The sequence below is a fragment of the Elaeis guineensis genome, chromosome 1 (assembly GCF_000442705.2).
Source record: "Elaeis guineensis isolate ETL-2024a chromosome 1, EG11, whole genome shotgun sequence".
Lineage (NCBI taxonomy): Eukaryota > Viridiplantae > Streptophyta > Magnoliopsida > Arecales > Arecaceae > Elaeis > Elaeis guineensis.
The window spans coordinates 167,423,245-167,434,766 of NC_025993.2; the positions used below are offsets into that span (position 1 = coordinate 167,423,245).

Below are 11,522 nucleotides of genomic sequence, written 5' to 3' on the forward strand. Positions count from 1 at the left end.
ATATCTCACTACCAGACAGAATAAAATCTATGGGGTCACACACAAAAGATATTTTTGACTGATCAGATGGTTGAATTATGATTATGAATCGTAACAGAATTTGATTATCAATTTGATTGATAATTGATCCAATGTAAATGTTGCATTATGTAACTTACTAAAGAGTTAGTGAGTTATAGGATGATTAATTAGCAATAAGATTGTTAATTGACTCAATTTGATTAAGCAATGGGGCTTGTATTAAGTCTAATTTGATTGGATTTAATTTGACTCATTATGAGTTTGATTTGATCAACCCCAACAGGGTTATAGGATAATCCCAAAAGGGTCAGATGATTAGTCCCAGTTGAATTAAGATTTAGATTTGATCCAATTTCTAATTAGACTAGGATGTATGTATTCTTAATTAGACTAAGAATCCTTATTTTCATAGGTATACCAAATTCTAATTGAATTAGGATTAGAAATTAAGTTTGACTCAAGCACCATAAAAGAGTCCAATTGGACTAGGACTCTTCGTCCAATTAGGAGACATCTAATCTAAATAGATTGGGCTCCAAATCAGATTTGGATTCTTATCTATTTGAGTCTAATCAAGTCCTAATATGATTAGGACTTATTGATGTTTTATTGGGTTTAAAACAGCCATTTAATCTAAGAATCTCATGTTCTTGAAACTCTTCCTTTTCTTGCACTAAAAGGACTCCCCGTTGAACTAGTTTTGTGCGCCTAAATAAACCCACGCCTCCACTAATTTTTGACGCCACTTTTACTTTCTTTTTAGCTTGTAAGAAAGAAAGATTTTCTCCTTTTTCTACCGTGTAAATCTGGACGGAAATAGTTTTGGGGTGGGCGGCATCAAAAGGATAAGAGTCCTTGGCATTATGGACTCTTGAATCCTATCCAATTTCAAACTCTATCTTAGCCTATATATACCTAGCAATTTGGGACATGTAAGAGAGGATTAGTACCAGGTTTTGATGCCCAAAAGGAGCTCTTGTGTGTGGAGAAAAATAAGGGAGAGAAGGGACGGTGAATAGGTCCAAGGCGTGAGGTATGAGACTCCATATCCCTTCTTTCTTACAACAACCAATTGTTGGTTGTTAGAATATCTTATCTCCTCCCTCTTGTCCATGTTTAGACATGGATGTCTTCTCTTCTTTTTGTCCAAAAGTTAGATAAAATTATTACATCTCTATTGTAGAGATTTGGTATATAGATTTTAGGAAGAAAAGAGAAGAAATGATTCTTCTCATGATTTCTAGCATAGAGATCAAGATCCTCCTACATCTTCTTGTTCTCTAAGAGTGTCTTAGGAGAAAAGAAGATTTTTAACCATCAAGATGCGATCTCTGCAAGAGAGCTAGCATCCCGGTGAGATCAAAAGACTTCTGATCAGATCAGAGTCTCGTGTGAATACCCGTAGAGGATGGACGCTTGAGCAGCTAAAAGGGATCTTCGAAAGATATCCATGATCATTTGTTCGTATTGAAGATTGATTCATATTCAGGTATATTTTATATTTATTTTTTTCTATTTGATTTCTGTATCTAAATCTTATCTCACATATGATGATCTTGTTATGGTTTGAAGATTTGATCTTATGCATGCTTAGATTAAATTAGATTTAATCTGAAAATTTTTTAAATTTTGCTGCATACTAGTTTTGTAAAATCATGCGTGCATGAAATCATAAAAAATTCAACAAAAATATGCCATAATCTTCCTCCAACATCCATAAAACAATCAATGCAAGCATTAAAATTGGGTGTTTTTTTATGACTTTCAATATTGTTTTATGACATTATAGAAGTCATGAATTGAAAAATTTTAGATGATGATGCCTGCCCATCCATTGTATTGTGTTAAGTATATAGATTTCGAGCGATAGGCTAGAGTAATGGGATTTCATGCTAGAAGATATTTTTTGGTATCATGGTGAGCTTGGAGTCTTGATATTAAGGGATGGGCTCGCTCAGAAACTTCAAAAAGTTATTGATGATACTTCGAAATTGTGATTGTTTTTTATTTGATGACATATACATCGTTGTTATAATAACGAATGTTTATTTTTTATTTCATTTCTTTTAATTCTCTTTTGATGTTTGTTTTTTAAAATGATGGAAGTCATGAATGGATTTCATAAATCAAACAGGAAGTTTTAAGTGATTAAACAAGTTTTAGGTGATTGCAATGACCCAGACTAAATCCTTTTAGGATGACTAAACCCTCCGAACCTTGTGCTATAGTGCTGAAGGCGTCTTCTTCAGCTCCTTCCGCTATAGTGTTGAAGGCATCTTCAGTATTACAACATAGTCTGAAAGATGCCCCTCCCGCTACGGTGCTCAAAGCACCTTCAGGTAGCATAGTGCTGAAAGCCCTTAAAGGCCCCTTCAGCTATAGCACTGTTGCAGAAGGCACCTTCAGCACTGTAGCATGAAGCATGAATGTGCTATAGTGCTGCACCTTCAATTTTTTTGTTTCCTACTTCTTAATTAAAAAAAAAAGAAAAGTGAAAGGAATGCCAAACACAACTAAATGCTAATGCCTAACCAAAGTGGCTGTTATGCTTTGTTTTATAGTTCAACATATGTTGCTCATGGTTTGGCATAGGTGCTAATATTGCACGTTATTTGGATCATAGTTAAAGAATCATGCAACCATCTCCAATGAAAGTAACTAATATTGCACATTATTTATATCATAAAATAGTGCAAGATGTCATGAAGCAGTGGAGGTTGTCATAAAATAGTGTAAGAATCTGAAGTTCTTTCCCTCCAGCATGCTAGATATTTGAAACATAATTCTTTTTTTCTCATTTGACCTACTAAACATGGTTGTACATATGGTTGTAATTCCAAAATCGAGTCTTCTCGCATAACCATTATAGAATTGTACATATTATATATTTTAGCTGCTGAATCGAACTCCATTCCAACATGAGGTTAGCATTATCCAAATTTGTATGCAATACTAGAAGAAGATGGATTCTCGAGACAACTACCTCCGACAGTATCATCGATTTTATCATTTGCATCAGGCTCTGTAGAAGATATACACAAGGATTAGAATCAGACAACGCAAATGGAATGCATAAATGATGTAATATTATGCAAAAGATATCATTTATTATACATAGAAAGTCAGAAAGTCATTTTGAAGAAAGTCATTTTGAAGTCATAAAAATCTCACAAATCTCATTAGAAATGCCTTGGAAAAAGTATTTGGACTAGGCCCATAGGATGTTATAAATGGGGCCGTAGATGTAATAAATCACCAAAAAAATTTCTTGGAGAATAATTTAGAGTCAGGGTGTCATAAACAGAGAAAAAGATGTCATAAAATAGTGCAGGGTGTCAGAAATTATTGCTAGAAGTCATAAAGCAGTGGAGAAAGTTATAAAACAGTGGAAGAAGTTATAAAACAGAATATGAAGTCATGAAACAATATCGAAAGTCATAAAATAATACATGATATCATGAAACATTATCGAAAGTTATGAAACAGTACTGAAAGTCATAAAATAATGTTGGAAGATATGAAATAGTATCGGATGTCATGAAAAAATATCAAAAATCATAAAATATTGACGAAAATGATGAAACAGTGCCAGAAGTCATAAAATAGTGCACAATATCATAAAATAGCAGAGGAAGTCATAAATAGTGCATGATGTTATAAAACAGTGTCGGATGTCAAGAAATAGTTGAGGAAGTCATAAAAATATATTGGTGGAACTAATAAAATATTATTGAAAGTCATAAAATAGTGCAGAAAGTCATAAAATAGTACAGAAAATGATGAAACAATGCTCGAAGTCATAAAATAGTTGAGATAGTCATGAAATAGTGTCGGAAGTCATGAGATGGTGCAAGATGTCAGAAAACAGTGACAGAAGTTATAAAACAGTGTAGAGAGTCATGAAACAATGTCGGATGTCATGAAATAGTGGAAGTCATATTTATGAAGTCATGAAACAATGCCAAAACACATTATAGACAATGTAGAGAGTTATGAAACATTATCGGATGTCGTAAAATAGTGAAGAATGTCATGAAAGAATATCGAAAGTTATGAAATAATGCTGAAAGTCATGCAACAGTGAAATATTTTCGAAAGTTATAAAACAGCGTCGGAAGTCATAAAATATAGATGAAGTTCATGAAATGGTGAATCAAATATGAAATGGTATAGGATATCATGAAACATTTGTGGAGTCATAAAATAGTACCGTCACGTGTCATGAAATAATATCGGAAGTCATAAAACAGTGCAAGGAGTCATAAAACAGTATAGAGAGTCATAAAACAGTGTCGGAAGTCATAAAACAGTGTCGGACGTCATGAAATATTGGTAGAAATCATAAAATAGTATCGAATTCAAAAAATAATGAAAAAAATTATAAAATACTTTAGGAAGACATCAAACATTTCTAGAAGTCATAAAACAGTGTAGAAAATCATAAAACAGTAGAAGAAGTGATAAAACAGTGTAGAAAGTCATAAATAATAGAAAAAATCATAAAACAATGCACGATATCATGAAACAGTAACAGATGTTAGAAAATAGTAGAAGAATTGTTAAAACAGTGGTGGCAATCATAAAATAGTGCATGAAGTCATAAAATAATACCAGATGTCATAAAACAGTAGAAGAAGTTATAAAACAATACAGAGAGTCGTGAAACAGTATTGGATGTCATAAAAGAGAATCCTTGACAACGCCACATACCGTAGCTAGATGCCCCCCACAATCCCATAGATTAGCAGGCTCACCCCGAACCTCTCCACCAGGGCCTCACAGGAGTTGTATCCCGCCAATGAGAGTCTCGATGTCAAGCCACAGCTTCGACCCGAAGTCGCGAGGCTCTAAGGGTTTGTCGAACCCATAGGGCCGTGCCATCGAGGGCTTCGCATCCTCCCTCTTAACGACGGAGCCGGAAAGAGACTAGGTGAGGGGGTGGAGCAGTTCGTCTCTGGAGATATTGGGGGTGGTGGAGGGGGTATCGGATTATCGTCGGGCACGATGGTCGAAGATACTGTACATGAAATCAATGCCGGAGCCATTGTCGTGGATATCCTCATCGATGCAATCGGTGGCGATGACTTCCTAGCTCTGGGAGCCGCATTGCTGGTAGTAGAAGAAGCCGTTGGCGGCGGCTTCAAAATCACAGTCGCTGCACCTATTGCAGTAAAGGCCGCTGCTCGCTGTCGTATCCTCCCGCTTTATGGCGAAAGTGGAGTTCCAACTATGGTTCTCCAAGGCATTGAGTTGGACTTGGAGGTCCCTTTAGATCTTGTGGGAGTTGGAAAGTTTGGATGATGGGTTGAAGTGGTTGAATAGGGCAGAAGAAGAGCATCTCCAAAGATGGAGAGAGAGCAGCATTTGAAATGATAAAGCGGAAAAACATGTAAGCCAAAAAAAATTTTATCATGGAGGAAAAGAGTGTATTCATCTGTAAAAATTTGAAAAAAAAAAGATTGCGACCGGCATTGAATGTCCATCACGATCTGATACATCTTCATTTTTTTTGATGTGGAATGAGATCCTTTTTCATCTTCCACATAGATACCATATGGTCCAATTGTAATATGCGGTGCACTTGGTGCACTTCATGTCGGATTTATTACACGCCCCGGTGTACAAAGAATTACTCTTCATATGCAATTTACAGCGTCCTCCTAGTCCACTTACCGAACTTCGGTGGACGGTAATTGCCAATTGTCCATCCGAGCGGGTCCCGCCAATCAGTTCATTGACTCAACAAAACGTGGGACCCAGCATCCTCCATGCTTTCCTCGTTTGAGTATCACTACCGTTCATTGGCTTGGTGAGTGTTAGTTGATTCCGCTCCAGACCGGCCGGGAACGCAATTCGCATCCGAACTTAGCTGAAGCCAGGTCCCACCGTCCATAGCAATCGCAACCACCGAATGGTGGAACCCACTACCCACCCCTAGGGACGGTAGGGACACTGTTCAAAACCCCAATCATACCTCTCGATCCGGTCCTCGACGTGTTTGACGGGGGAGGCGGAGACGGAGACCTCCACTACCCGCGGGCCCCATGCTGAAAAAAAAGTCCTTGTACTCCACCCGTCCTCTCCTCGGGTCCAGGGTGTATCTTTCGCGCGAAAGTAGGATTCGCCTTCCTTTGGGCGAATCCACCGTTGGATCATCTACTGATCGTTTTGAGAGTTGTGTAGGCATGTACGATTGGCGATCCAACGGTATATTCGCGCGAAGGAAGGTGAATCCTTCTTTGGCGCGAAAGATACACCCCCCTCCCCGACACCGGCATCCGGAGGACTAGCGGAAGACGGGAAATACATAAAACATCGAGCCCCGTCATCACCAACCGAGCGAGGCCATGGCGTCGGGAGAGGGCCTAACGGCGATGAGAGATGAGGAGAAGGCGCTCGTCGCGCTCTGTTGCTCCGTCTCCATGTCCGCCCACCGCTCCCCTTCCTCCCATTTCCTTCTCCGGACCGTTTCTCATCCTTTCCCCTCCGCTGTCTTCGCCTTCCCGGCGTCCTGGTCCGTCGACGACTGGATTCTCGCCGGCGAATGGGGAGGCCCCTTCGGGGAGTCGGAGATCGACGCTTGTTTGTTCCCTTCTCTCAGGAGCGTCGGCAACGACGTGGCTGCTCGTGTGAATAGGGCTTTCTTGCGATCCTTCCAAAGGCTTCTCAAGGACTCTAGGCTCCAAGCTGAGGTATGAGGTGCTGAAATTTTGGTCAAATTCTTCGTTTTTATGCCTCTCAATGAGGTCATGTAATGGCTCTTCTTTAGGAAACAAATTATAGTTTTGGAGAGTTGTGGAATTCGATTCACGTTCTGCTGTTGCTTTTGTTATCTGGTAAAGCAATATGGAATCTTCTCTGGTAGTTCTACGACACAATAGTGAGATTGACATGCTGAGTTTCTTTGTCTAATACAAGCATCAGGGCTCAAACATTGACGGCATAGAGAATTTAAGTAGCTGGGTAACTCATGCAGTGGAAATTAAACAGCTAAATTAATAGGGCTGAAAAAGAAATGAATTAGTTTTTGAATAGAAAGTGTTGGAAGTGAGTGCTACTGATGGAGCACAAGTGCAATGATGAGCTGGGGGAACTGTAAAATGTTATGAGGTTTACTAATCTTCTGAGTGGAAGTTGGGACTCGACATGGCCTCTTTTAACACAAGTGCAACAATGAATTAGTTTTTGAAAAGCTAAAAAGATGTACAAATGCCATATAACTGTTAGACCTCTCTATGGCCTCAAAAAGAGGTAAAGCTTTGTCAAATCTGAATTTCCTTTTTCAGATTACTAGAATGAGTGCACTGAAAGTGACCTGTACATATTAATATCATAATATAATTTTTTAATATCCTCAAATTCTTTCAGTTGTTTTCTGTTGGAATGGAGCATGTTGACAAGTGCTCTTTAATGCAGGTTCATAGAGCTTTAGCTGAGAAGAAGCGAATAGTGTTCACCGGGCATTCTTCAGGAGGTTCTGTTTCAGTGCTTGCAGCAATCTGGCTTCTTGAACAATTCTTCAAGTCTGACAATAAAGATCAAGTTTTTCCTTTTTGTGTGACTTTTGGGTCTCCCCTAGTTGGTGACAGGGTTTTCAGCCATGCTCTCCAGCGCCAAGATTGGTCTTGCTGCTTCTTACATTTTGTCAGCACAGTGGATGTCATTCCACGTAGCTTGCTAGCCCCTCTGTCATCCTTTAAGCAAGAATTTCAGGCCATTCTGCATTTCTTATGCCCAAAATCACTGTGTTTCAGTCTGAACACCATTGGAGAACCTCTCGTCATTTTTTTCTATAGCACTGTGTTGAGGAATGCTCTGTCCATTTCGTGCCATCGTGCCTGTTTGTCCATGGGCTGTACAAACCCGTTGCTGGAAGTCATACCTGGATTCGTGAAACTTTCTCCATACAGACCCTTTGGAACTTACGTTTTCTGTAGCGATAATGGGCTAGTCAGTTTGAAGAATCCAGATGCTATTTTACAAGTGCTATGTTACAGTTTTCAGCTAACTTCCAAAGAGGACTTAAGTGAGGTTGCATACAGATGTTTAGAGGAGCATCTGCTCTATGAGCCAAAGATCAAAAAGTGCTTAGCTATGCAAGATGTAGTTTCCATGGACGGCTTGGAAGTGATTCCACTGTGCTTGAATGATGGCATAAGTGATGAGATGCAATCAATTGAAACAATGTTAGAAGATCTTCAGTTGGTAAGTTCTTTTTTTATTAGCTTTTGATAATTTTACCAATTTTATGTTTTTAGGCAATGCAAGTAATCCAATGCTTGAATGTATTAGCTTGCTTGCTATGTAATCTATTTCCAGAATAGTTTAGCTGCAGAAAGACCCAACGAAATCAGCCACTTCAAAGGCATGCAAAACAAAAAATCCAGGATAAATAATTAGAGGGCATTGACATTATAATCCTGGTTCTCTGTAATTGGTAGTGTCTCCTTGCATACCTTTGGCTCTTGGCTCACTTGGTCTATTGTAAATCCAAATACCAGGGTGTCCATTGAAACATATCATATTCCCATCTTAACATTGTCATTCATATGCATTCTATTTCATTGTTCGTTTTCAACTAGGATAGAGTACTTGATAGCAGATGCCTTTCCATGCCTTTCTCAAATTTTCGAACTAGTTTGGTTATGCACAGATCCCACTTCTCATTGTTGACCTCTATTCCCGAGTTTGGGCTCTATATTTTTGCCATGATTGCAGGATCAGTTATGGTATCTATTCTGCACCTTTGTAGCATTTCTAATTCTTCTACAACAACATTCTCGTTATTCCAATTCTCATCTATGTTAATGTGGATTCAGATCAGTCACAGGTCTAGGCGCATGCCTCAATTTGGTTCTTTTGACCCTGAAACTTTTCCATTGGATCCTGCAAATGTGAGTTGAAGTTTAAGAGTTCCCTTCCAAGTTTACCACTTTGGAACGTTTTCATGTTGTTCATTGAGCTATTTTCTCTAACCCTCTCTTGATCTTTATCACCATTCTGTTTGGAATTCTTCCACCAATGGATGCATGGTTTCTGCTATGCTTGTCCAAACTCCAAAATTCAGACAAAGAACTAGAAGTTCTAGTTGGTTGCTTATTGAATCTTGAGGAGCATCACCGAGCTTTGTTTTCCTTTGTTAAGCACATATCCTGTGGGAACACAGTAACCCACACAGAATAATGGCCTAAGATCACAGTATAATTTTATTTGACTCCATAATCCTCGCCGCACTCCCAACTCTTATCAGATTTTTTTGTACATCTGTGGTAGTTGCCGTCTCATAATTTTTTTTTTTTTTTGGGCTTGTAAATTGACATTATTCACATAATATAGCAACTTAGATGCAAGCTATGCTAGGCCTTGCTATGATTTTTATATAATCTAGTGCATATGCTATCCTCAGGACTCTTCTGCTCTTTATATATTTATTTGGCATCAGTCTTTATTTGCTCTCTCTCTCTCTCTCTTCCCCCCACCCCCCCACCCCGGCACCCCTCACCCCACTCCCCCCCAAACTCAACAAAAAGCCTTTGTCTATATTCTTTTGTTATCTAAATAAATGTTGAGTTAGCATACGTTTACTTCTTCCATACCAACCACACATGTTTTCCTTGCATTTCAGAGCGTGGAAGCTAGGCTTTGTCTACGTGCAGCAGGAGAATGGGAGAACCAAAGACTCAGGAACCAGGCCAAGATTGATGCCAACTATAGCAAGATTCAAGAAGCTCTTAGGTCCCTTAGCGACTATCGTGCGACATGTGAAATACGCGGATTGGGTTACTATGACACCTTCAAACTTCAGAAGGACAAAGAAGACTTCGATGCTAATGTCAGGAGACTTGAGCTTGCAGGGCTCTGGGATGAGATTGTTGAAATGCTGAGAAGGTACGAACTTCCTGACAACTTTGAGGGACGGACTGATTGGGTGGACCTGGGCACAAGTTACCGTTGCTTAGTTGAGCCATTGGACATTGCCAACTACTACAGGCATGCAAAGAATGAGGACACAGGGCCTTACATGGTGAAAGGCAGGCCAAGACGCTACAAGTACACCCAAAGATGGCTTGAGCAGGCACACCGAATGCCTGCATGGTCCAGCATGGAATCATGTTTCTGGGCAGTAGTTGAAGAACTTTGTATTGACAGCAGCAGCAGCAGCAGGCCCTTCGAAGAAATGAAGGACAAGGTATTGGAACTTGAAAAGGAGGCATCGATGTGGCTTTCTTCTGGGAAGCTGGGTAAGGATGTGTTGCTTGAGGAGTCCACTTTTGTTAAGTGGTGGAAGACCCTGCCGATACAACACCGACTGGGGTCCTGTATTTCGAGCTTTATGAATGGCGAGAATATGGCTGGAAGGTAGATCAGCACTTCTGAAACCTGGAGGAAGTGGCGGCATGATAGAATAAAATACACCTACCGTGTTGATGGTCGCACGAGCTATTTTGCTTCATTTGTGTTTTGGTAGAACATTGTATGTGAAATATAATCCTAACGGATGAAGTATCAATTTCCAAATAAGAATGCCATTGCTTGCCAAGTCCTCTTGTTGAGTTATTAGAAAGCAGGGCACCTTAGTGCACCAGGCTCCGCCATTACGGGATCTCAGCAGGGTCAGACATATGCAGTCTTATCTTGCATTTGGAGAGGCCGTTCTCATCTTTTTAATCATTATGAAACAACTTTATTGTTACGCCAAAGCTCACCGTCATAGCAATGTTTTGTTTTTTTGACTTTTACTGTATCAGAAAATTACTGACAAAAATATGATATATAAACATGCAATTTGATTTTTTGTTGAAAAATTACATCATACCGAAGAATATTAGATGGTTGTAGGCTTACCTTTATAGACTACAGAGTATAAACCTTTATCACTAATCAAAGTTGTAAGTCGGATAACTAAAATTCCTGGTGTACTATGAAATATATCTAGAAGGCCATCAATCTTTTAAACTATAGGAGACATATATATTGAGACATCCAAAGAACACATGCGCCACGAGGTGAGAATAACCTTCTCGCCGTTGGATGACGAGAACCAAAAACTTGAGATAATGGGTATGATAGATTTTCGAATAACGATTTCCATTTTCACTATAAAAAGAAATTATTATTTAGTTATTATCTCATTCTCATTTGTCGCATATTGGGAGCAATAACTTCTTGCTTTCCTACAATCTGCGCCATTGGTGGTTGGCAGGGGCCGGATTACCACCACCATGTGGGCAGGGTAAAAAGTCTTTAGCTCAAGGAATAAAAAGGAAAGAGAGGATGGATGGAAGGATTAAACTTCAAAATTGTTGGGGTCAGGATTTCTTGCGGTTTTCATGTTTGTTTCTTGTGCCACAAGAAGATTCTTGAGGCTGATGGCCGCCGCCCTGGGTTCAGGAAGCACACATTGCCGTGGCAGGTGGCGAGGTGGGCACCGGTGGAGGGATGCCGCGTTTAGCTTTCCGACTTTCTTGTTCCTGTAGCCTGAGTTCAAGATCCTAATGCTT

The 11,522-nt window shown here is 39.5% G+C and overlaps 1 protein-coding gene across 1 annotated transcript; it reads left to right on the forward strand.

Annotated features, from left to right (window-relative positions):
* Positions 1–1,572: 1,572 nt before the first annotated feature.
* On the forward strand, positions 1,573–10,561 carry LOC105060252 (protein EDS1B). The gene is made up of 3 exons (XM_010943873.4): positions 1,573–6,713; positions 7,438–8,226; positions 9,647–10,561. Exons 1-3 carry the CDS (start codon positions 6,369–6,371, stop codon positions 10,382–10,384), a joined length of 1,872 nt encoding a protein of 623 aa, XP_010942175.1. The 5' UTR covers positions 1,573–6,368; the 3' UTR covers positions 10,385–10,561.
* Positions 10,562–11,522: the final 961 nt, after the last annotated feature.

What these genes read in the sequence shown, in the direction of transcription:
- LOC105060252 (XM_010943873.4), top strand. Translation starts at nt 6,369, where the DNA reads ATGGCGTCGGGAGAGGGCCTAACGGCGATGAGAGATGAGGAGAAGGCG. An exon ending in ACTCTAGGCTCCAAGCTGAG is followed by an intron (nt 6,714 to 7,437) that starts GTATGAGGTGCT and finishes TCTTTAATGCAG; the next exon opens with GTTCATAGAGCTTTAGCTGA. An exon ending in TGTTAGAAGATCTTCAGTTG is followed by an intron (nt 8,227 to 9,646) that starts GTAAGTTCTTTT and finishes CTTGCATTTCAG; the next exon opens with AGCGTGGAAGCTAGGCTTTG.